General features: G+C 35.6%; 1 protein-coding gene across 1 annotated transcript in view; it reads right to left on the reverse strand.

The window, feature by feature from the left end:
- LOC129255472 (protein CDV3 homolog) overlaps window positions 1–14,925 on the reverse strand; it is a 33,325-nt gene extending 18,400 nt beyond the window's left edge. Inside the window, exon 1 of the mRNA XM_064096028.1 lies at window positions 14,677–14,925. Coding sequence (XP_063952098.1) covers window positions 14,677–14,925 — 249 coding nt within the window. The remainder of the gene's footprint in view (window positions 1–14,676) is intronic.
- Between the last annotated feature and the right edge of the window lie 9,222 nt (window positions 14,926–24,147).

Consider the following 24,147-nt stretch of genomic DNA (forward strand, 5'->3'; position numbering starts at 1 on the left):
TTGACAACGAGGAGAAAATTTGAATATTTCATATAATAAAATACAACAGAAATAGTGAGTGAATGACGTAATCAGTCTCCTCATTTGCATACCGACCAAGATGTGCATAACTGTTTTGTGAAATTAAGCAAAATCTTAAAATGTCATTTAACCTTCTTATTTTACATCTGATTTTGATGAAATTTTCAGTATAATTCTTGTTGGAATTTATCTCTTTTATTCAAATCAACGTTTTGTTGGGGTGGACTTGTCCTTTAATGCATGGGTGAGGAAAGTATTCGCAAGAATCTCCATTGCATGATATGAAAATAGGGTTACCAAAGCTGAATAATGGCTTCAAAATATGCTGAAACTCTAACCCTTTTTAATGAATTTTATCTACAGATAAGTCTGATTTTTTGCATAATTACTCTTACATTTTCAAATGTACCGGTAAGAAAAGTTTGGAAATGAAGGTTATTTTGGGGATGTCTCTGAAGTTGTGTTATGTAAAGAATTAAGCCTATAAAGAATTACACCTTATGATAGTCGAACTTGGAAGGACAGTAGACCTCTACTTAGTTGCTTAGTTTGAACTCTTTACATTACATAATGTACAATGCTAGCAGAATTGAAACCATTCAATGCAGTGATAATTAAATTCGTTGAAGTAAAAAATATCTCAAAAGCATTCACTCCCACATGTGATTATTGTGCTATTTAAAGGGGAAAAAAAGACTTCAGGATGGATTTCACATTTGAGACAGGGAGTACCTTGTCAAACTGGAAAAGAAATATCCGAAGATCAATAATTTGATGCATTTGAGGGTGTATGTGTGCATATGCACAGGCGGAGCTTTCTCACCCTAAAATCCTAGAAGAAAATCTCATTTCACACATCTGCCACCATCTACATGCATCTCATATAGGGACAGTGATTTCCGGTTCTAAAAATTGCCTTTTCTGTTTTAGAAAATCTCAAATTCCGTTTCAGCATGTCTGAAAACGGAAATTCCGTTTCCCCATAGACTTTGTGTACATGAAAAAGTGACAATTCCGTTTACATAGAAAACCAATACGCAATGAGTAGCGATGTCAAAATGCTAGCGCTGGTCAAAATTTGCATCTACCAATGTACTAACATCGCTTTAAAATCCATTTTAATCGAAGAGATCCGAGCTCAAAAACTATTTAGAGAAACATAATCAACACGAATACATTCTCACCTTTCATATTATTAGCATTATTTTATGTTTAAATGGGATTTTATCGCTGATTTGGGGACTTTTCGGACATCGTTTTGAGCAGTCGACGACTTCCGCCTATCCGCCATTTTGGATTTGTTGAATCACCGTGAACGCAGTGGGCAGCAACACACGGCTGTATTCTGCCTTATATGCGGATGTGAGTGTAAACTAATTAAGATACGATCGAGTGATGGAGGGGCTCGAGAGTAGTTACGATGTGTTGATTGTCATGATTGTTGTTGCAAAGTGAGATCGTGTTTTTTCCAGTCGATTTTCGTATTTTGTTGAGGATTTGGGATTAATTTCTGTTGCTATTTTGTGCATTTTGAGAAAAAACATGTTTTCCATGATTTTCCATTTGAAAAGCCACTTTCCGTTTCTAAAGGCCGATTCCGTGAATTCCGTCCGTTTTCCGCAATCACGGAAAATCACTGTCCCTACTCATAGCTCGTAACTTTTTCTGTCCCTGGCATTCCAATGGTTGATATTTGTTATCTAGTAATTTGTTTATGCTGAATTGGGAAAGACTTCCATATGTCCCCTCCACAAAAAATCTACTACAAAACCCCCTACTTTTTTTATCTTTTTCATCTGTTTTTTTTTTGTTCTTCTTAGTTCCGGTTGTCCTGAGATTCGAACCTCTGACTGCAGAACGATGCATCTCTACTCCGTCGCCCTATTCACTGAGGTAGCTGAAATTTCTGAAAGCTGTGGGGTTCGCAGTGATTATCAGCCAATATTACGACTAGTCTAATCTCCAGGAGTACATTGGATTTATTTTTCTGACTAAATTACCTACAGTAGCGCACACAATCAGTAATTTGACGGAATAAAGCTTTATTTTGGTATTTATCCAACTTTTCCTTCCTAAATCTCTTAGATATGACATGCATGTATGTGTTAGGTATTAATAAACATTCTCCATAATTTTTTTTTCCAATTGTACTGGAGGGGACATATGGAAGTATTGCCTTAAAGTGTATTTGTTTTTGGGAAATTTCTTTGCCGAATAAATAATAATAATCTTTGATGGATTTTCCTCACACCTTCACCAAAAAGTCTTTCTTTTCTGGCATTTTTACACTACAGCAAAACTTTTCAGGGTGAACTTCCCCAAAAAGTCATTCTTTTCTGGCATTTTTACACTACAGCAAAACTTTTCAGGGTGAACTTCCCCTTTAAATGGGACAAGTCCACCCCAAAATTTCATCTAAATCGGATGTAAAATAAGAAAGTTATGACATTTGAAAGTTTCGCTTAATTTCACAAAACAGTATATTCACATCCTGGTTGGTATGCAAATGAGGAGACTGATGACATCATCCACTCCCTATTTCTTTTGTTTTTTATTATATGAAATACAGGGTGTATGAAATATTATAATTTTCTCCTCATTGTCAAGCAAAACGATTAATTCCTTCCTGAACATGTGGAATTAGCAATTTAGCATTGTTTAATACTATACAGTCAAGTTGGTTCTTATTGTCAAAGATGTAAAAAATGAAATATTGTATAGATTCTAGGCCTAGGCCTAATTCAAACAATAAAAAACTAAACTAGTGAGGGACATCATCGTCTGTTTCATTTGCATGTCACCGAGTCGTGCATATCACTATTTTGTGAAAAATAAGCGAAATTTTAAAATGTCATAACTTTTTTATTTTACATCCAATTTTGATGAAATTTTCAGCATTAGGGTCTATGCTAGTTTGATTTTTCTCTAGACTATTTATTCAAATCAACATTTTTCTGGGGTGAACCTGACCTTACTTTAACTTCAATTTAGACTGGAGTCTAGATCTGAACTTTGATTTTGAAGTAAAATTTGACTTTTGAGGAAGAAGTTGAACAATAATATGTTGAACAAAATCATGCTCAATATGTTTAGGATCTAAAAGTTAGACCCCTAATTCATCATCATCAGAAGAAGAAATGAATGAAGTTTTATTTCTTACCTCTAATACTAGCTACTGACATGACTTACAACTGATGCAATCAATGCCGAGTAGGGTCTACATGTATGTAGTATAGTATCCCATCAAGCATCAATGTACGAAGCCCCAAACCGGACATTTTTGACAACGGAAAAAAAATATATATATATATGTACGTACGTACGTAGTATTATTACGTATGTACGGACATAGTATTTATCACGTACATACGTAGCATTATTATGTACGTACGTAGTATTTATAAACTACGTACGAAGTAATATTATTACATACGTATAGTATTTATTACGTACGTACATTGTATTTATTACGTACGTACGTAATAAGCACCGCGTCGAACCTGTCGGGGAAACTGTATTCTTGACAGAATGATAGTCAGAGTATAGAGTTTGGACTAATGTGGATGTCAATTTTTTTCATTCATTTATTTCGATTTCTACGCCTTTTGTGGGATTTTGTGACTCCAGGTTGTGACTACAATGTCATTATTCACATTACAGCACATTCTAATGATCGCTATGTGATTCGCGGGACAATAGGGGGGTTCACCCCTCCCATAATTATACACTGTGTGATCAAGCTTCAGTCAGTTTGTGGCATGGCAAGAATATCAAAATAAATTATATTGTATACGGTTAAAGAAACATTGTCATTATTAAAGAAATATTTTAATATCCCAGGGGCCAGCATAGACGGATCCAGGGGATATATGTGGCCACCCCCCCCCCCCCATTGGTGGCGCAAAAAAAAGGGGGGAAAGAGAGAAAAAATAATAGGAAAGGAAAGAAGAGGATTTCAGAAAAGAGGCAAATAAGAATAGGGAGACGAGAGAATGAAATAAGATGAGGGGAAGACTTTGAAAATAAAAAATGTCTTTCATGTGTCGGTCACTATTAATATATAAATTTTTTGCTCGTGCTTTGCGCTCACGTTGCCTGTTTGATGATTTATCTTGCTCAACAGGCTGAAATGGAGATTAAAATATCAATTTTTTAAGTCAAAATATACAAAACATATTTCAGCTCGAACATCAAGCTTTTATTATTATTTTGTGTGATTTACAAATTGATTTTTTTAAGTGCTCTGTAATTTTTTTTAGGGTCTGAATCTCAAAATATTTCAGCTTGAGCTTTGCTCTCGCGCATTATTCATGTAGGAAAATAACCATCCTTTTCACGAAAATATGAATAGAGTAGATCTATCCGGTTTTTAAGTCTAAATCTCAAACTTTTTCCTGCTCGCGCTTTGCGCTCGCCAATAAATAATTGTTTAATTACATACCTATCTGCCTAACATGTTCATGATTGTAAAAGGTGCTTAGAATGTCCAGTTTTTAGGTCCGAATATTAATTTTTTGCAGCTCGCGCTTCGGGCACTTTAATCTTTAAAAGGTCACCGACAAAAAGTTGAAGATTTAGAAAGCAGTATAACTACACAATTTATTGATGCGAACGGAAAAAAGTTTGAGATTGAGATTTAAAAAGGGGATACTCTATTTGTAATTATGAAAAGGATGGTTATCTTCAACGTTTCAACATTTTTTGTACCTACTACATATAGGTGGTTTGAATTAAAATTAATAAAAACGGCTGTTTTCAACTCACCGTACGGCCGCCGTAGAGCAAATGTGACCTATGTATAATGCGTGCACGAATGTATATAGGTATTAACTAATAATTGATGCGAGCGAAAAATTGTGAGATTTAGAAAAACGGGATACTCTGTTTTGTAACTCTATAAGATGGTTATCTCCCTACATGAATAATGCAAGCGCGAAGCATGAAGCACCTTTTAAATAAAGAACAAGCTGCATAATATCTTATAAAATACAAATGCATAATACGTGAAGCGCGAGCTGACCTTTTTTTTTATTTTATTTTTTTACTTAGGAACGGGACATTCTAAGCACATTTTGTCATCATATGAAAAGGATAACTATTTTTATTTCCTCTACCTATAAAGCGCAAACTAAAAATTGTTGATATTCCAATCTGAAAAAAAGGGAAAATAAGGATAAAGAATTCGTAAAAAGGAAAATTATCACTTAATAATAGGCCAAATGAGAACGCAAAATTTGTTTACCTGTATATTAAGGCCTGAAAATTGGACATTTTAAGCACTGATTTAATTATGAATAGGGTGCATGGTTTATTTACAATAATGGGAGCGCAAAGAGCGAGCCAAAATTTTGGTAAACTGTCGATCATGAAAAAGGGAATCTAAGTAGTATGTTAGAATTCATACAGAAGTATTCTCATGCACTAATCAAAATGCAAGAACGCAGTGCTAGCTGATAATTTTTTACAGTCAGACCTGAAAAAGGGATATCTTGAGAACTTTATGGAATACACGAAGAAGGACCTACTTCACATTTCAAATAATGCGAGTGCGCATGCAGACAAAATAATGAACGCTAGATGTCTGAAATGGAATACGTTTTGTGTATTGACTTAAAATTGAATATTTAAGCTCCTTATCAACTTTTATATATTGACATGAAAGATTTTTTTTTTCAAAGTCTTCGATCCCCCCACCTCATTTTATTCACTCGTGATTCGTCTTTCTATTCCCATTTTTCCTTCTTTTCACTCTCTCCTTTAATACCTTTCTTTCTTTCCCCAAAGTTTTACGCTGCCAATACATTCGTAACGTTGGGAAAGAACAATAGGAAACAAGATGGCGGCGTAAACATTGGGCAAGTTTCCTCCATCTTTTCATAATATTTTTTTCATTATTTTTGATGAATTCTTGTTTAAAAATGAAATCGATAGCGTAGAAATGTCGGAAATGAAGTTGTATCCCATTTACCGTAAGTAACGGTCTATTAACCGCACCTTTTTCTCGGCGGGATAGAAGCAAAAGTCGGGGGTGCGGTTTATCCACGGTGACGGGTCTGAGCCAGCCCGCCGTAACCCCTCCTGAACATGTAAGACGTCTGCAAGTTCACAACACATCGAGTGGCCGGGCGTAGCCGCCCAGGGCAATGTCGTTTAGAGAGGTATGAGCCGCAGGTAATGGGAAGCGATTATTACGATCTTAATCAAATATTGTCCATAACAAACGCACCCACCTTCATGACACTAATTTCGACTTTATTCTCGATTCAAAGCAGCGAAGTACCCTGGCTAAGTTCAAAGAGAAACCAAGCATACTCTGTAATATTTTGTCACAGCTGAGCGAGAGTTCAGTGAGCTGAGAGCTAGCTTGCGTTGTATTGTGCTTATATAGTGCGACTTAAGCTGGCGCTATTCATTTTAACCCCTCCCCGGCCGCGAAAGTCCTGTTTCGCACCAGCTTATTTTTTCTAGATTCCATGTACACCACGCACGAGAGAGACGGCACAAAGCCGTAAAAACAATTGGAAAAAATGCCAATTTCTTTGTTTCTTGAACCTTCCTGTAATCCCGTATCCAAAATTCATGCTAAGACATCGAATGCTAGAAAAATTCTGAAAGTGATTGTGAGGTTGTGATGCAAGAAATGTGAATGTTTCTTCCTCCTACGCCGGGAAAGACACATCATAATTTGATAAGATGTACTGCTGGTACCGTATCGTAGTTTGCAATGTAAGAACGGCAATGCTGTGTGTGTGTACACTGTGACTGTGAGGTGAGTGAGTGTGTAAGTGGCCAATATTGTCGGGACTTTTCTTTCTTGCTAACATTTAGATGAATTGATCAAGAACAGCAGATTTCCGCATACCGGTAATCTCTTTGGTTACCTTGAAATCTTTAACTGAGTTTTTGTTTCTTCGTACCTCAAATATGCATGTAAATGTGAGAAGGATTTTTTTTTTAGTCCAAAGTTGGGGGTGCGGTTAATCCACGGGTGCGGTTTATAGTCCGTTACTTATGGTACATGATTATACATGGGTCAAAAATACTTTTTTTGTCATTTCAAAATGGCAATTTTTTTTTATTCCTTGTAATGTATCTCAACATGAAATGACAATATTTTTTGTCTCGGGTCCGAGAAAAAAGTGTGCCGGGCAAATATCCAAAATGGCAGCCAAAACCCCCAAAATTACAGTTTTGGCCACAACTTTTTTATTTGGTGGTTTTTTTCTCTGGTTTTGGTGTCTATTCATATGCTTTTTGGGGTAGGCAGTTTGCTTTTCCTATAATTCGTACTTACAAACAATTATTTGTAGAGTTTAAAGGTAATATTACCTAAATTTTCAAATTTTTAGAGCCTTTTTTTCAGCCCAAAAGTGGGTTTCATCGTCCTGGGGTTCTTGGATATTAGATGATACGAGTTCAACAATAGCAAGCGGTGGCCCGGGGCCACCAGAAATTCACCTTGGGCAACCATTATTGAAAAAATATTAAGTTTTGGTGGCCCGAATCGGGAAACCAATAATTTTCAGAATAGCGCAATTTTTCTCCCCATTTTGCACGCATTTATCAACTTTCTACAGTTCAAATTGCAAGCCAGTTCGTCATGCGCCCTTTTTGTTGATCTACACACAAAGTTGGCCTACCGCTATAGCATTAAGTAGCTTTTATCCAGCCGGCCGCGCCGGCCGGTTGGCTTGAGCTTTGCATGCTTGAAGCAGCTGTGCGTTAGCAGCCTATTCAGACTCAGGGAGCTGCAATATGAGGGTGTCTATAAAACAAAGACCTAAGACCTAAGACCCCATATATGTACTACCAAAAAAACTACAAAACTAAGACCCAACCAACTACAAAACTAAGACCCTGTGTAAGTAATCCCCGGTAATACTCATGGGTATGAAGCCTAGTCTGTGATCCAGACCAAGTTACACTACCAACTATATCATACTTAGACAAAACTACAAAACTAAGACCTAACCAGCTACAAAACTAAGACCCTGTGTAATATTCATTGGTATGAGTCTAGTCTGTACTCCAGACCCAGTTTTGAAGTTACACTTCACCTATTCTATGTACTCAATACAAAACTACAAAACTAAGACCTAACCAACTACAAAACTAAGACCCTGTGTAATATTCATTGGTATGAGTCTAGTCTGTACTCCAGACCCAGTTTTGAAGTTACACTTCACCTATCCTATGTACTCAATACAAAACTACAAAACTACAAAACTAAGACCCTGTGTAATATTCATTGGTATGAGCCTAGTCTGTACTCCAGACCCAGTTTTGAAGATACACTTCACCTATCCTATTTAAAACTACAAAACTAAGACCCAACCAACTACAAAACTAAGACCCTGTGTATTATTCATCGGTATGAGTATAGTCTGTACTCCAGACCCAGTTTTGAAGTTACACTTCACTATCCTATGTATTCAATACAAAACTACAAAAGTAAGACCTATAACCAACTACAAAACTAAGACCTTGTGTAATATTCATTGGTATGAGTCTAGTCTGTACTCCAGACCCAGTTTGGGAGAAACGCTTCACTATCCTATGTACTCAATACAAAACTACAAAACTAAGACCCAACCAACTACAAAACTAAGACCCTGTGTAATATTTATTGGTATGAGTCTAGTGTGTACTCCAGACCCAGTTTTGAAGTTACACTTCACCTATCCTATGTACTTAATACAAAACTACAAAACTAAGACCTAACCAACTACAAAACTAAGACCTCGTGTAATATTCATTGGTATGAGCCTAGTCTGTATCTCCAAAACTGGGTCTGGAGTACAGACTAGGCTCATACCAATGAATATTACACAAGGTCTTAGTTTTGTAGTTGGTTAGGTCTTAGTTTTGTAGTTTTTTATTGAGTACATATGATAGTGAAGCATTTCTCCCAAACTGGGTCTGGAGTACAGACTAGACTCAAACCAATGAATATTACACAGGGTCTTAGTTTTGTAGCTGGTTAGGTCTTAGTTTTGTAGTTTTGTCTAAGTATGATATAGTTGGTAGTGTAACTTGGTCTGGATCACAGATTAGGCTTCATACCCATGAGTATTACCGGGGATTACTTACACAGGGTCTTAGTTGGGTCTTAGAGGCTGTTCTCACTACGTTCCTAAAACTAGTTTACTGGGAACCGGTTCAGAAAGCCAGTTTGGAAGATCGCTTTGCTAGCGTTCTCACTTGATCACACGAAAGTGGTTTTCAAAATCACTTCACGTATAGCGCTCTTGTTGCTATGGAAACGCTCTCAGTGGGGAGACACGTTTCGCGCGAAATTCGAAACCGCAGCATAGGCATTCTACACCTGTCGTGTGGAGTAGCGCGCTCAAAATGTGCGAAGATCGCTTCCCGAAGAACGGTTGTGTCCTCACTTACGCTAAAACCACTTTTCCGATGCGAAGCGATCTTGAAAACTACATCGCGAGGTGGTCTTCCAAACTGGTTTGGAAGAGCGCTTCCAAGAGCGCTTCGACCGTTCTCACTTAGCGTTAAACTAGTTTCCACTAAACTAGTTTCCACTAAACTAGTTTTAGGAACTGAGTGAGAACAGCCTCTAAGTTTTGTAGTTTTTTTGGTAGTATATATATGGGGTCTTAGGTCTTAGGTCTTTGTTTTATAGACACCCGCAATATGAAATGTTGCTGCTAAGAAATCTTCCACAGAACTGAAAATCCAAGTCAAAGTCACATTTTACACCAATGAAATGCCCTTCTACAGACCTTTTTGCTAAAATCTGGTGTATCCTGATTATTTGCAAGCATTAAAAAGAGGAATCATGACCTCTCTTTTGACTCAAAAAGACCCGATTTCCAAATGAAAATAATACACATAAAAACACATAAAAACACATGGGTGAGTACATCACAGTCCCACGTGTGCATTTGTATGTATGTTGTTACTTGGTTTCTTTCGAAGCTGTGTCTTTTCCTGTCTTTTCTAGCCAAAAATAAACAGACAGTTACTTTCTTTCTTGTTTATAAATGACTTCTTAAACAACTCTTGAGAAAGTAAATACTTTGGGAAGGCATTTCATTAATATGAAATGTGAATTTTTCCAACATTTTGGCAAATATAGGGAAGGAATTTTCTCACACTTTTTTGCAGTTTATTATTTTCCTTCATTTTTTTGACAGTGGTTAAAACATTATACCCATTTATTCATTTTTAATGTTTTTCTTTATATTTTTTGGGCCACCAAACTTTAATATCGGGCCACCAAAAATAATTATTTGAAGGTTTTGGTGGCCCGAATGGGCCACCACCAAAAAAAGTTAATGTGGAGCCTTGTATATTGCTTTTATTCCTCTACTTCGGGTTTTACGGATATTTGCGAAATATATCTTATTAATAAAAAAAAGTAAATTGTCCATTGGGGCTATACAGTATACAATGTACTGCATATATGACATATAACAATGCCTGTTAGTGTATATAAACTATAGTGTCATAGAAATGAGCTCTCGGGTTTAGAATTAGATGCCTCAGAAATTGAAGATATGTTTTGTCTCAGAAATTGAAGACATGCTTTGTCAAATATGCTAATTCAGGGGGCGGAGAGAGGTAAATATCATTAACAACATTATGGCATTTACACTGCAGCTGTTCTGGGGCCCGTTGCATAAAATTTACCATTACGTTAACTTTGCTGTCCAAGTAACTTGCACGGAATCCTTGATTCTGATTGGCTGTTGATCAGGGTTACCATGGTAGTTACCTGACCCCATAAACATAGGCCATTTAGATACCACAACCAGGTTATACTGTTATTTATGTGCAATTTACGTTACATCTCGTTTTATCATGTACATGTACATCAGCTGACAAGCAATCAAATTCACAATTCACAATCTAATTCTAAACCTCAGGAGCTCACTTCTATGACACTTTAGTTTATATACAGACCTTGTGATATGTCATGGTGGTCAATGCATGGATGTATGCAGTGTAGTATGTACAGTGCATTGTATACTGTGTAGCCCCTATGGATAAATGACACTTTTTATTTGATAAGATATATTTCGCAAATATCCGTAAACCCCAATTTAGAAGAATAAAAGGATATAGCTATATAAGCTGCTTGCTACTATTCAACTGGCATCGTCTAATATCCAAGAACCACAAGACGATGAAACCTACTTTTTGGCTGAAAAAAGGCTTTAAAAATTTGTAAATTTAAGTAAAATCACCTTATAACTCTACAAATAATGATTAAAAAGTACTTATTTTAGGAAAAACAAATTACCTGCCCCCAAAAAACATATGAATAGACACCAAAACCAGAGAAAAAGACCACCAAATAAAAAATTTGTGGCCAAAAATGTGATTTTGGGGGGTTTTGGCGGCCATTTTGGATTCTGGGCCGGCACACTTATTTCTCTGGCCCAAGACAAAAAATATTGTCATTTCATGTTGAGATAAGGTAAAAGGAACACAAAAAAACTGTTGCCACAGTAAAACCAAAAATCACCCATTTATAGCCCACTCCTAATTAAAGGCTAGATCTTTTAGAAGGAAAGTAGAAATCTCTGGGGCGAAAGTTTCAGGTTTTTTGGGAAGAAATTCCTGGCTCCGTGGAGAGTAAGCATACGTTAGTAAATGATTTTTACTCTCTAGGAGCCTCCTGGCTATCTATGCTGGCTCCTGCACTTAAAAAATAAATCTTTTACTTAGGATGTGGTTGATAATGACAATGTTTCTTTGAACTTACAATATATGCTAATTTTTATATTCTTGCTACTCCACAAACTGACTATAAAGCTCGATCACATGCACATAATGTATAAATAATGCCAACACTATTGTGGGAGGGGTGACTCCCCCCCCCCCCCAGCAATACATTTGATTGGCCCCCCCAGGCTTATTTTAGTGTCCAGCAGATCTAATGTAGTCATAATTAAAAGGCGTGGAAATCGAAAGATATCCATAACAGTCAAACTTCATAGTCCGACTGTCATTCTGTCAATACAGGTGCGACGAGGTGCTTATTACATACGTACGTAATAAATAAGCCTGAGTCGAATCGATTTTAAAATCGGTGTTCGATCGATGTCATCGAGCGCCGGTGCAGATTTTGCAAAATCGGTGCATCAAAAAAAAAAAAAAAATATGTCGGCCGGCCGATTCGTTTGGTTCACACAATCAATCATCAAAAATCAAAATAACAGTAATGTCCAACTTGACTACTACTTGATTTATATTGACCCCAAAATGAAACCGATTGTATAATTATGATGCCTATTCACAATTAATTTGAAGTTTATTTCGATCATAGTTCGAGTCTTACTCGTCTGCTCGTGCCGAGATAATTTATGCACGATGAATTCATGAATTGAAGTCACCATCGATCGTGCATGCGCAGTACTGTGCTTTAATCAAACCAGAAAATGGCCGGAAAATTGGTGGGATCAACGTAAAATAAATCTTGCTTTCATGAACAATATTAATATCATGACCATAGAACACGATTTAATCGTAATAATTAACAATAATTTGCATATGATAATCATTAATATGAATTTAGAGCTTGATGTGAAACATTTATATTTCATATCAATTTTCAATGACAGACATCACATGACGATCGACTTGAGTAAGTGCACTTGTCTAAAAAAATAATTATCACGTCAGGATTGATTCTCGAACATTGTCAACATGCAGAAACTCTTTTCAAGATCGTAATATCACCATATAATAACATTTTACATGACAAAACAGAGAAAATTGCGTTTGATTTTTTTCCCCATCAATTTGAAGCTAGTTTGTGCCCAACTTTGGGCTCTGATTTCATGAATGGAAAATATGTCATACGTCATCGAACGCGCATGCGCATTGTGCTTCTTTTCTCGGAGCTCGGAGACGTCGTCCAGATATGGAATACAAATAAAGATAATGCCAGTATAATACTATTAATTCTTCCATATGAACATAACATACTTTGCTGCCATCGTCATTATTTTTAGTATGGCCATAAAATCTTATTAAATCGTAATTATTTAACATCCAATAATAATTTATATGAATTCAGAGCTCGATCCGAGACATTCGTATTTATTTCGATCGCATGCTCTTGTGTCTGACTCTAAAATAAAGAATGGATTATTAGGATTAATTCTCGAACATCGTCATAACTCATATTCCACAATATTTCCTCACAATCTTTATATCAGCATTGAATACCAATTCAAATGACCATCCAGAAAAAATTACGTATACGTATTTATTCCCATCAATTTATTTGGAGCTCATTTTGGATCCAACTACCCCGCCAACTACACAATCTCAGGCAAGTTACAGCGCTATCCACTGGTCGCACTTGTTTGCTGGCGCTGGCAAGCACGCCTGTCGTTTCGGGACTGGGCTGGTGTGTGCGAGTCTGGACTGCGAGTGCTAGTTGACCGAAAATCATTCGGATCGACTCTGCGTGATTCATGTCTTTAATATTGTTTCATTTTAAACTTATTTGTCATCTGCAAATATCATTGTTGAAGATATTTTGGGAAGAATTCTGCATTGGTCCACAGCCTTTTTTGTGATGATGGAAAACGAAATTTGCTCCATCATCTGCTTGTGCAACGCTTACCCGGCGGCCAGTGCATACCGTCAGTGCATGCAGTGCGTGCATAGCGCATCGACGAGACGGCCGGAGCAAAAAAAAAATGACTCGATTTCCCCGCCTTCAAATTTCGATGAATCAATGTTCGATCGAATTAAAGCTGTCGAACACCGGTTTTCAAAATAATCGATATGACTCAGGCTTAGTAATACATACTACGTAAGTACATAATAAATACCACGTACGTACGTACGTAATAATACTACGTACGTATGCAATTTTTTTTTTTCGTTGTAAAAAAAGTCCGGTTTATAAATTTTGGGGCTTCATAATCATATAAATTTCATGATTGTTGTTGTCATGGAATATCTCTCCGTCTTATTTAAACTAAAAGGACAAGTCCACCCCAACAAAAAGTTGATTTGAATAAAAAGAGAAAAATCCAACAAGCATAACACTGAAAATTTCATCAAAATCGGATGTGAAATGAGAAAATTATGACATTTTAAATTTTTACTTAATTTCACATAACACTACAGTTTTAAGCACATCCTGGTCAGTATGCAAATGAGGAGACTGATGACGTCATCCAATCACTATTTCTTTTGTATTTTATTATATGAAATATTCAAATTTTCTTTACATTGTCAAGTAAAACAGCGATTAATATTAATTCCTTCCTGAACATGTGGAATTAGCATTGTTTAATACTATAGCCTATATGGTTCAGTCGAGTTGGTCCTTATACCTTATCTGTAAAAAATGAAATATTTATTATCGACTTATTGTAGAAAATAAATTCAAACATTAAAAAACAAAAGAAATAGTGACTGATGGACATCATCGACAGACTCATTTGCATGTCACCGAGTCGTGCATAAATTATCACTGTTTTGTGAAAAATAAGCGAAACTTTAAAATGCCATAACTTTCTTATTTTTTACATCCAATTTTGATGAAATTTTCAGTGTTATGCTTTAGTTTTGCTACTGCTAGTTTGAATTTTCTCTATTTATTCAAGTCAACATTCTGCTGCTGGGATGGACTTGACCTTTAAAGACCCTGATCCCGATGCCACTTACCCTGAAACGATAGTTCATTTGATCTTCTTCATTTTCTTCTTTGTTTACCTCAGCTGAAGCTTTTGCCTTTTTTGTCGCAACATCAGTAGATGCCGATCCAAGACTGCTCGGTCCGGATGATGTGTCTTGCTCAACTAGCTTTTTTGCGATCTCATCTGTTGTCGTAAACTTCTTCGCCTTTCCTTTAGCACCCTTCTTCTTGCTTTTCTTAGCAAAGAAATCTTCCAACGACTTTTCACTTTCAGTCATCCTTGCAATTTTGCATTAAATTGAATCCGAGATGCTTCTTATATGGTAAATATGTTACCATATGACAAAAGAGATAAATGTAATTTTTAACGAGTCACTCACTGGGCCGGGTCGTGCATATTATTACACACGTGTATGCGCCTGCAATCTATACAGACTTTTCGACCTTTCGAATCTCGCACACGACTTCGATCCATACAAGTGTAGACAGTACAAAATAGAGATAAGGCTCAAACCTCGGGTATGAAAAAGTCCTCTCACCAGTCGCATAGTTTAGGAAGTCGAAGATACTAAAAAACAGGGGGAGGAAACAGCATTGTTTATTTAGATGTAGGCCCATAACTTGTTACAGTTTTTTCTTTGCCTTTAAAGGTGCTTATAATAAAAATCAATGTTCAGTTTTAAAAAATTCCGAGCTCGCGTTTCGCGCTCGCATAATATAATTTAAAAAGATATCATTCCTTTTCATGATGATAGAATGTGCTTAGAATGCACTGATTCTAGGTCTAAACCTAAAAAATAGGGGGAAACATCATTGTTTATTGAGATGCACAGCATTTTATTTAAATAAAGGGCCAGTCACTGGACCAGTGGTTTTAAAATTATTGTCCACTTTCAGGGTCGGAATTTAAAAAAAATTCAGCCCCATTTCGCGCGGCGCATATTTAAGTCGATACTATATCCTTTTCGTCAGTGGCGTATACGCATGATTTTTGAAGGGGGAGGGGGTTCAAGCTGAATGAAATGTTGACAAGGTCTTCACCGGCATGTTCACCACAAATAGGTCGTTTCATATCCCGCAAAAAATTGACAAGCAAAAAAAAAAGGTCTTCAGCACAAAATTAATGTTACGTCGTTTCAGATCCCCCCCAAAAAATGACAAGCCCTCAAAGAAGGGTCTTCAACAAAATTTTAGAGGGGTTGGGTATAAAAAATAAAAAAAATGAAGGGGGCCACACCTGTAACAACCCCCGTGTGCGCCACTGCTTTTCATGATTACGAAATGTATTGCCACTTTTTAGGTCTAAATCTCGCGTTTCGCGCTCCTATTATCAATATCATTGTTTTTTCCTGGTTACAAAAAATGCTAGAATGTCCAGCTTTCAGGTTGGAATCTCACATTTTTAAAAATTATTTTGACTGTGTGATCTTCTTCATGATCAATGCAAAAAATCCTTATAATTATATCTTGTTTATAAAAATAATGCTAAATGTCCTCAACTTGACTTCAGTCCAATAACAAACAAAATAATAAACAATTGTCACAACACCCCCTGCAGTAACAATAGATAATCCTCCGTGGATATATAGGTCCATGCCTAAAACACTCTGTAAATCATTAAAGTTCTAACTGTCATACATGTAATTACACTGAATAACTTGATGTAAATGTAATGATTCCATGAGTGATTGTTGATTTCACTCTATAATTTATTCTGTTTTTTAACATTGATTTGCTATGATGTTGAATTATTTGTTAAACTGCATGCAGGGCGCCTTTGGAAAGCAGTTTTGCATAACTGAACAGACATACCATGCAGTATGAAATAAACAAAACCAATAAATAAATAAATAAATAAATAAATAAATAAATAAATAAATAAATAAATGAATAAAATAATAAATAGATGTGAATCTGTCGTTCCAGATGACGTTCTCATTCCAGATGGGACCCCATTGGAAATAAGCCATCTCGGCTTTCATGGGTAATCCTGTCAAGGTATATACACTTCTGTTTATATTTCCTTGTACTTGTTCATAGTTACCTGACAAATAAAATCAATCAATCAATCAATCAATGTCTTGAAGAGAATTGGCAAGGTAGTTTTGTTTAGCTGAGTGAAAGTTCACTTAACTCCAAGCAGTCGGTATGCCTAGAGATAGACATGCTGATGAAATTTCAATTTGTTATCAACTGTTACTCCGAGATCCTTTTCAGTAGCTACTGATTTCACTTCTTTAGCTTCTGGATTATATTCCTTCCAATGTGTAGACTTTACATTATTACTATACATGTTATTGAAAGGTAACTGCCATTTCTCTGACCATAACTGCAGTCGATCCAGGTCTCTTGAATGATCTCTGATAAGTCACTCACTATATTTTAAAGTTTGGTATCGTCAGCAAATAAAGCCACTTTCAAACGATAGGACATTGATAAATAGGAATTAAGAGAACAGTATCGAGAATAACGCTCCCTTGCGGTATTCCGCTTGATACTGGACTGTTTGTTCACCCAAAGGCGGCGGAACGTCAGGCTCATTATTATATAGTCACAATGAAAGTAGAGGGGTACCTATATTGTTTGGCAGAAAAAAGGTGCCCCTCAAACATTCCTTCGATCGGCACCCTGTTTGTGCCAGCTGACTTATTTACATTCAGGGTTTTGATCACTTTTATCACATCTGATGAATCAAATTCTAACTTTTCCATACCAGCATCTACTCCAGTCACATAATCTGTAAAGTTTTGTAAGTCTCCGGCGGGGGGGGGGGGGGGGGGGGGGGTGCATTGACGAGTGAATACCATGCGCGACCCCCCCAAAAAACGTAAAAAGTGTGTCTTTTTCAAGATAGGGCACGTATAAGGTACGTAACGTAGTAAGGGTGTCAAAAACACCAAAATAATGAAAAAGGGGTATCTCGCTCGGAAAGCTGGTGAAAATATGGTGAAATTTGCGAGGGTATAAAAAAGACTAAAATGTCTCGGGTAAAACCAAGACCGAAGTCTGTGACATAATAATTGAAATATCGTTGTACTTGTTTAGGGGTTCAACTCAGCTAGAGAATATACCGGGGAGAATACGCCAAGGGTATTTGCTTCCAATATATACTTGAAGGGTTTTACACGCCAATACTTGGTAAAGGGTGCATTTTCAGAATATGGAAAATACTTTTACGGTGCTTTTCTCCTCTGTGAACAGGCTTTTCTTTCTTCTCCATTCTTTCTAAAGGCCACCGCACACCTTACGACTGGTCTGCGACCCGATTTCAGAATAAAATGTAATAGAATTGGATGCTAATATTAGGACTTGGAATATCTTACTGTGTAATGTTCTAAATCATCGTACGAATACCTATGATAAAATTCGTGACTATGCTGTCATCCTTCTTAGAATAAAAGCGAATTTAATATCTAGTCGTAATGACGTCATAGCAGTCGTACGATTGGCTGCGATTTGAAACTAATTTGGACTTTACTCCAAAATAAGGACTTGCAATCTTTCAAAATTGTTATAATGTTATTATTTCAATTAATTTTAACCTCAAATGAAATGATTTGTTCCATTCACATCTTCAGAAAATGAGCAAAATGCGATTTGTTCCAAAATCGGGTCGCAGACCAGTCGTAAGGTGTGCGGTCGCTTTAAAGCGCATAGAGACATGATTTTATCATCGTTATATGCGCTATATAAGCAATGTTTTATTATTATTATTATTATTCGAGACTGACCCCATATGCATAGGCGGATCCAGGGGGCCCGAGGGGCCCGGCCCCCCCCCCCCCCCTATTGGCGAAGCAAACAAAGAAAAAAAGGGAAAGAAAGAAAGAAAAAAGGAAGGAAAATAAAGGAGAAAAAAGAAGAGGAGGAAGACGAATGAATAAAATAAGATGAGAGGAAGACTTGGAAAAAAAGAATCTTTCATGTCACTATATAAAAGTTTCGCTCGCGCCTCGCGCTCGCATTGCCTGTTGGGTGATTCACATATCTTGTTCAACATGGAGCTTAAATATCAAGTTTGGAAGTCAATATTTTTTTTTTTGTCCTCATCAGAGGTATTTATTACATTAAAATCAATAATCAAACACATACAATATATACAATTAGTTTCATATTTCACAACCTTTTGATTTCATTATACTGTTTTTCTGATATTTTTATCACGTTACTCTTTTACATTGAAATCAATAAACAAACACAAACAATATATACAATTAGTTTCACATTTCACAGGCTTTTGATTTCGTTGTACTGTTTTTCTGTTAGTTTTATCTTATTACTCTTTTCAAGAAATCTTAAATTAATGACTAATTCTCTCTTGAAATCTGACAACATAGAAAAATAGCTGAATTTTTTTGAAGTGAACTGAGCCAACATATAAACTCTATAAATCGTATATTGTGCGAAAACCAAAATTACATTAAGAAAAGCCATGTTTTCATTTTCAACATCGTGGCCAATCAATAATGTTTTCTCATTAATCTGAATATTCACATTAAACTGGATCTTAATGAAATACCGTAGTTTTTGCCAAAATAAATTCACATGTGGACAATGCAACAAAACATGATCTAGAGTTTCAATTTGTTTACAATGGTTACATGTCATGTCTAATGTGATATTCCATCGAACTAAATTCTCTTTATACGGCAAAATCCGATGCAGCAATTTGAAATTATATTGTTTAACTCTGTTATTAAAAAAATTTCCAAACTTAAATTTTAGCAATTTGCTCCAATCATAATCTTCTGCAAGTGATAAACTGTCTTGCCAAAAATATAACACCGTTGGGTGTAAATTCTTTTTTATATCTACAAAATATGTGTAGAATTGTTTTGTTTTTGATATTGTAATGTCAATTGAGTCACCGGTTTTAATTTGAATAAATTTATCGTTTTGCGTTCGTTGATCATCTTGATTTTCAAGCTGAGCAGTGTTCAACTTATCGAACCAATATTTTGGAAAAGCGGTTTTAATTTTAGCATATTGAAATAAGATACAAAGAGAATTCATCGACAGTAAGTCTGTAATACTTTCAGAGTTTTTCCATGAACCATTTTCAATTAAATGGTGTACTTTAACTATACCCTCATCGTACCATTTTCTGAAATACAGTAACTTGTTTTCATGTTTTATATTTGAATTATTCCATATGATTTCATTTTCAAATTGAGTTACTTCGAATATATTAAGATAGTGAAGTTCAGCCCATGAAGTAAGTAGGTCTGTATAAAATGTAGGTAATGAATATTTTTTGCATAATTTGATCATGTCTACTGGAGAACAGTTACATTGAATAGATAATGGTATACCACCTAATTTATGTAACCAAAACTCACAAATATATTTCCATGGTGGACCATCACCTCTTACAATTTTTGGTAACCAAGAAAGTGTGAGTGATTTCAATCTAGAATCTATATCAATCATACCCAAACCCCCATATTGGGGTGAATTAATAATGTAAGCTCTTTTCACTTTTTCTCTTTTAGAATTCCATAAAAATGAATGAATTATTTTATTAAGTTCTTTGATATAATTTTGGGGCATGATGTAGCATGTGCTTAAGTATATTAACTGTGATACAAGTAACATTTTTATAATAAATATTCTCCCATAGTATGTCAGATTTCTCATCTTCAAAAGATTTATAATACGTTTAATTTTATCTATCTTTACAGACCAATTAAGGACATTGAAGTCATTTGTGTTCTTGCATAATACAACCCCAAGATATTTAATTGGTTCATCAGACCATTCCAAGTTGCATATACCATTTGTTTCATTATAATTTATATTAAGTGGCATAACTTTGGTTTTATCTAAATTAAGTTTTAAGCCAGAATATTCCCCGAACTTAATAACATCTTGAATTGCGACATTTCCTGCCTGGACGGAATTAACAAAAAGAGCGATGTCGTCTGCTCACTGTGAGATCTTTAATTCTTTTGAAAATGGTTCTTTGTGGAATGGAATCTTAATACCACTGATTTTCTTGTTTGACCTTATCTGTGACGCCATTACTTCAACAACTAAAACAAATAACAAAGCCGATAGAGGGCACCCTTGCCTTACACCCTTTTCTATCTTAAACTGTTTTGAAATCCAACCATTATTAATTACTTTGCCTCCAGCGTTTTTATATAATACTTGAACCCATTGGATAAATGAATCTTTAAAGTTCAATCTTGACAGGGTTTCGAAAAGAAAGCTATGTCTCACACAATCAAATGCTTGTTTGAAGTCTAAAAAAAGTACCAATCCTTGTTGTTCCAAAATTTTACTATAATCAATAACATCTTGTACCAACCTTAAGTTATCTGATGCTGAACGCCCCTTGATATAACCTGTTTGATCAAACGAAACAATTTTATGGATTACTCGTTGAAGGCGTTGTGACAAAACTCTCGCTAAAATCTTATAATCTATATTTAATAATGAGATTGGCCTCCAATTGTCTAATAATCTACTATCCCCTTTTTTCAATAACAGTGTGAGTATACCTTGCCTTTGACTTTCTGACAAACCCCCTTGAGCGTATCCTTCATTTAGACTGTCGATTAGCAAATCTTTTATGTCTGGCCAAAAACATTCATAAAATTCCGAACTCAATCCATCGCAACCAGGTGCCTTATTATTTTGCATTGAAAGCAAAGCTTTATAACACTCATGTTCGGTTACCAGTCCTTCACAACTTAGTGCATCCTTCTCATCTAATTCTTTCAATTCAATATTTTTTAAGTATGATTTAATGTTTATATCATTATCGTTATAGTTATTTTTGTACAATTTACTGAAATAATTATTAATAATCTTCAAAATTTATGTTTTCTTTGTAAATGTTTTACCGTTTTGTACAATACAGTTAATCTCTTTTTTCTTGCCATTTATGGTTTCTTTTTTCAAAAAATACTTGGACGACTTTTCGCCAGACTCCATCCATTTCTCCCTAGCTCTAATATACGCACCTTTGCACTTATATGTGTAATGTTTATCTAATTCATTTCTGATTGTTTCTAACTTATCAATTTCTTTCTTGTTTGGATTTTTATCAGCCTTTTCACTCTGTTTATTGAGATCGTCTTGTAACTTTGTAAAATAACATTTTCTTTCTTCTTGTTTTTGTTTAGAATATTTCACAGTGACCTCTTTTATTTTAATTTTACACATTTCCCATATAAGCTGTGGACTTTCATTCATGAATTCCATTTTTACTTTATTAATCACATGTTTAATACAGATTATAAAATCTTGTTCTAGTAAGTGTGAATTATTTACTTTCCAATAACCTTTGCCTTTCCCAATACCACTCAAATTCAACTTCAGCGAAATGGCATTATGATCACATTTAAGTGCTGGGCGTATATCAGTGCTGTACATTGAAGGATATAGTGTTGTTGAAATTAGCCAGTAATCTAATCTAGAATAGACACCAAAAAACCTCTGTCGCCAAGTAAATTGTTTCTTCGTGGGATATAATTTCCTCCAAACATCAACCAATTCATTTTTTTGAATGAATTTCTTGAAATGATTGGAAGTCAATATACAAAACATATTTCTCCTCGGAAATCGAACTTTCATTATTTTGTGTGATTTACAGATTGAATTTTAAAAAGTGCTCTGTAAAAATGTCAGTTTTATGGTCTGAATATTAACATTTTCTGCTCGCACTGCGCGCTCGCGAATTTTAATTTATCAGGTACCTATTATTTTCATAAATTCCATAAAGTTTTCAAAATATCCCTTTTCAGGTCTGATTGTCAAAACGTATCAGATAGCGCTTGTATTTTGATTGGCGGGTTATGTATGTCTCAATATTGATTATATAACAAACTACTTAAAATCCCCTTTTCATGACAGTTTATAAAAAAAATTCGGCTCGCGATTTGCGCTCGCATTAATGGTTAAAAATATATCAACTGATTACCGATGCATCCTATTTATAATAATAAAAGTGCTTTAAATGTACAGTGTTCAAGCCACAATATCATCAGATTCCGCGCCCTCATTATGCATTAATAAATAAGATATCAATTTAATAATTAATTAATTTTCCTACAAAGTGCTTGAAATATAAAGCTGAAATTGACCCTTTTTCAGATCGGAATATCAAATATTTTAAGCTCGCGCTTCGCGCTCGCTTTTATTTTCATGATAAAAGATGTATTTAGAATGCCTAGATTCTAGGTGTAAATCTGAAACACATGCGCGCATGTTCATTCAGTTATCCAGTTTCAGATCACAATATCAAAAATTTTCTGCTCGCCCTTTGTGCTCGAATTATTAATGTAGGAAGATCCCCTCTTACTCATCCTTTTCATGATTTACAAAACATGAATAGAGTGTCCCGTTCTAGGTCTAAATTTAGAATTTTTCCGCTCGCGCTTCGCGCTCGCATCAATTATTGTGTAGTTATATAGCTATCCTGTTCACGATTACAAAAATGGATTAGAATTTTCCATTCTTTATGTAGAAATGTCAAAAATTTTCAGCTCGCAAAAATAATTATAATAACGTCTTCATGGCTAAGTGCAAGAAGTCCTTAAAAGGCACTTTTCGATCAGTTCAAAACGTATACAAACAATTTCTGCTCGCGCTTGGCGCTCGCATTATTAATGTAGGGAGATCCCCTCTTACTCATCCTTTTCATGATTTACAAAACATGAATAGAGTGTCCCGTTCTAGGTCTAAATTTAGAATTTTCCGCTCGCGCTTCGCGCTCGCATGAATTGTGTAGTTATATAGCTATCCTGTTCACGATTACAAAAATGGATTAAAATTTTCCATTCTTTATGTAGAAATATCAAAAATTTTCAGCTCGCGCTTCGCGCTTGCGTTATTTGTTTAATTGAAATATGTAATGTCTTCATGGCTAACTGCAAGCAGTCTTTAACAGGTAGGCCTACCTTTTCGACCAGTTCAAAACGTGTATCAAAAATTTCTGCTCGCGCTTCGCGTTCGTAGTAATTATTTAGTTGCAAGCACATCTTTTTCAGGATAAAAACTTTGCCCAGAATGTTCAAATTTAGGAAAAAACACATACAATTCAAAAAACAAATTTGCTCGCACTTCGCGCTCGCTTAATAAAATAAGGATTATGATATTATATATTTATGTTGATTTATACAATAAAGCTAAGAAGTGACTTATAGGTTATAGGACTACCCCCTTCAAAGAAAGAAACAAAAAATCATATTCGAGCGGCCGATCGGGGAAAATATGGCTGAAAAAAAATCCGGGCCCCCCTCCCCCCTATTGGCGAAGGCTGGATCCGCCCCTGCATATGGTCAGGCGATAGTGGTATCCACTCGTCAATGGAAGTGTCCCTATATACCTCCTGTAAGTCTTCAACAGTATATACTTCACAAAACTGACCAAAGTATTTGTTAAGGACGGCTCGCGGTGGAAAAATGGCAGAGGTAAAAATGGCAGAGGTATATGGCAGAGGTAGAAATGGCAGAGGTACAAAATTAATGGCAGAGGTAAAAATGGCAAAGGTA

Source organism: Lytechinus pictus, chromosome 3 (genome assembly GCF_037042905.1).
Source record: "Lytechinus pictus isolate F3 Inbred chromosome 3, Lp3.0, whole genome shotgun sequence".
Classification (NCBI taxonomy): Eukaryota; Metazoa; Echinodermata; class Echinoidea; order Temnopleuroida; family Toxopneustidae; genus Lytechinus; species Lytechinus pictus.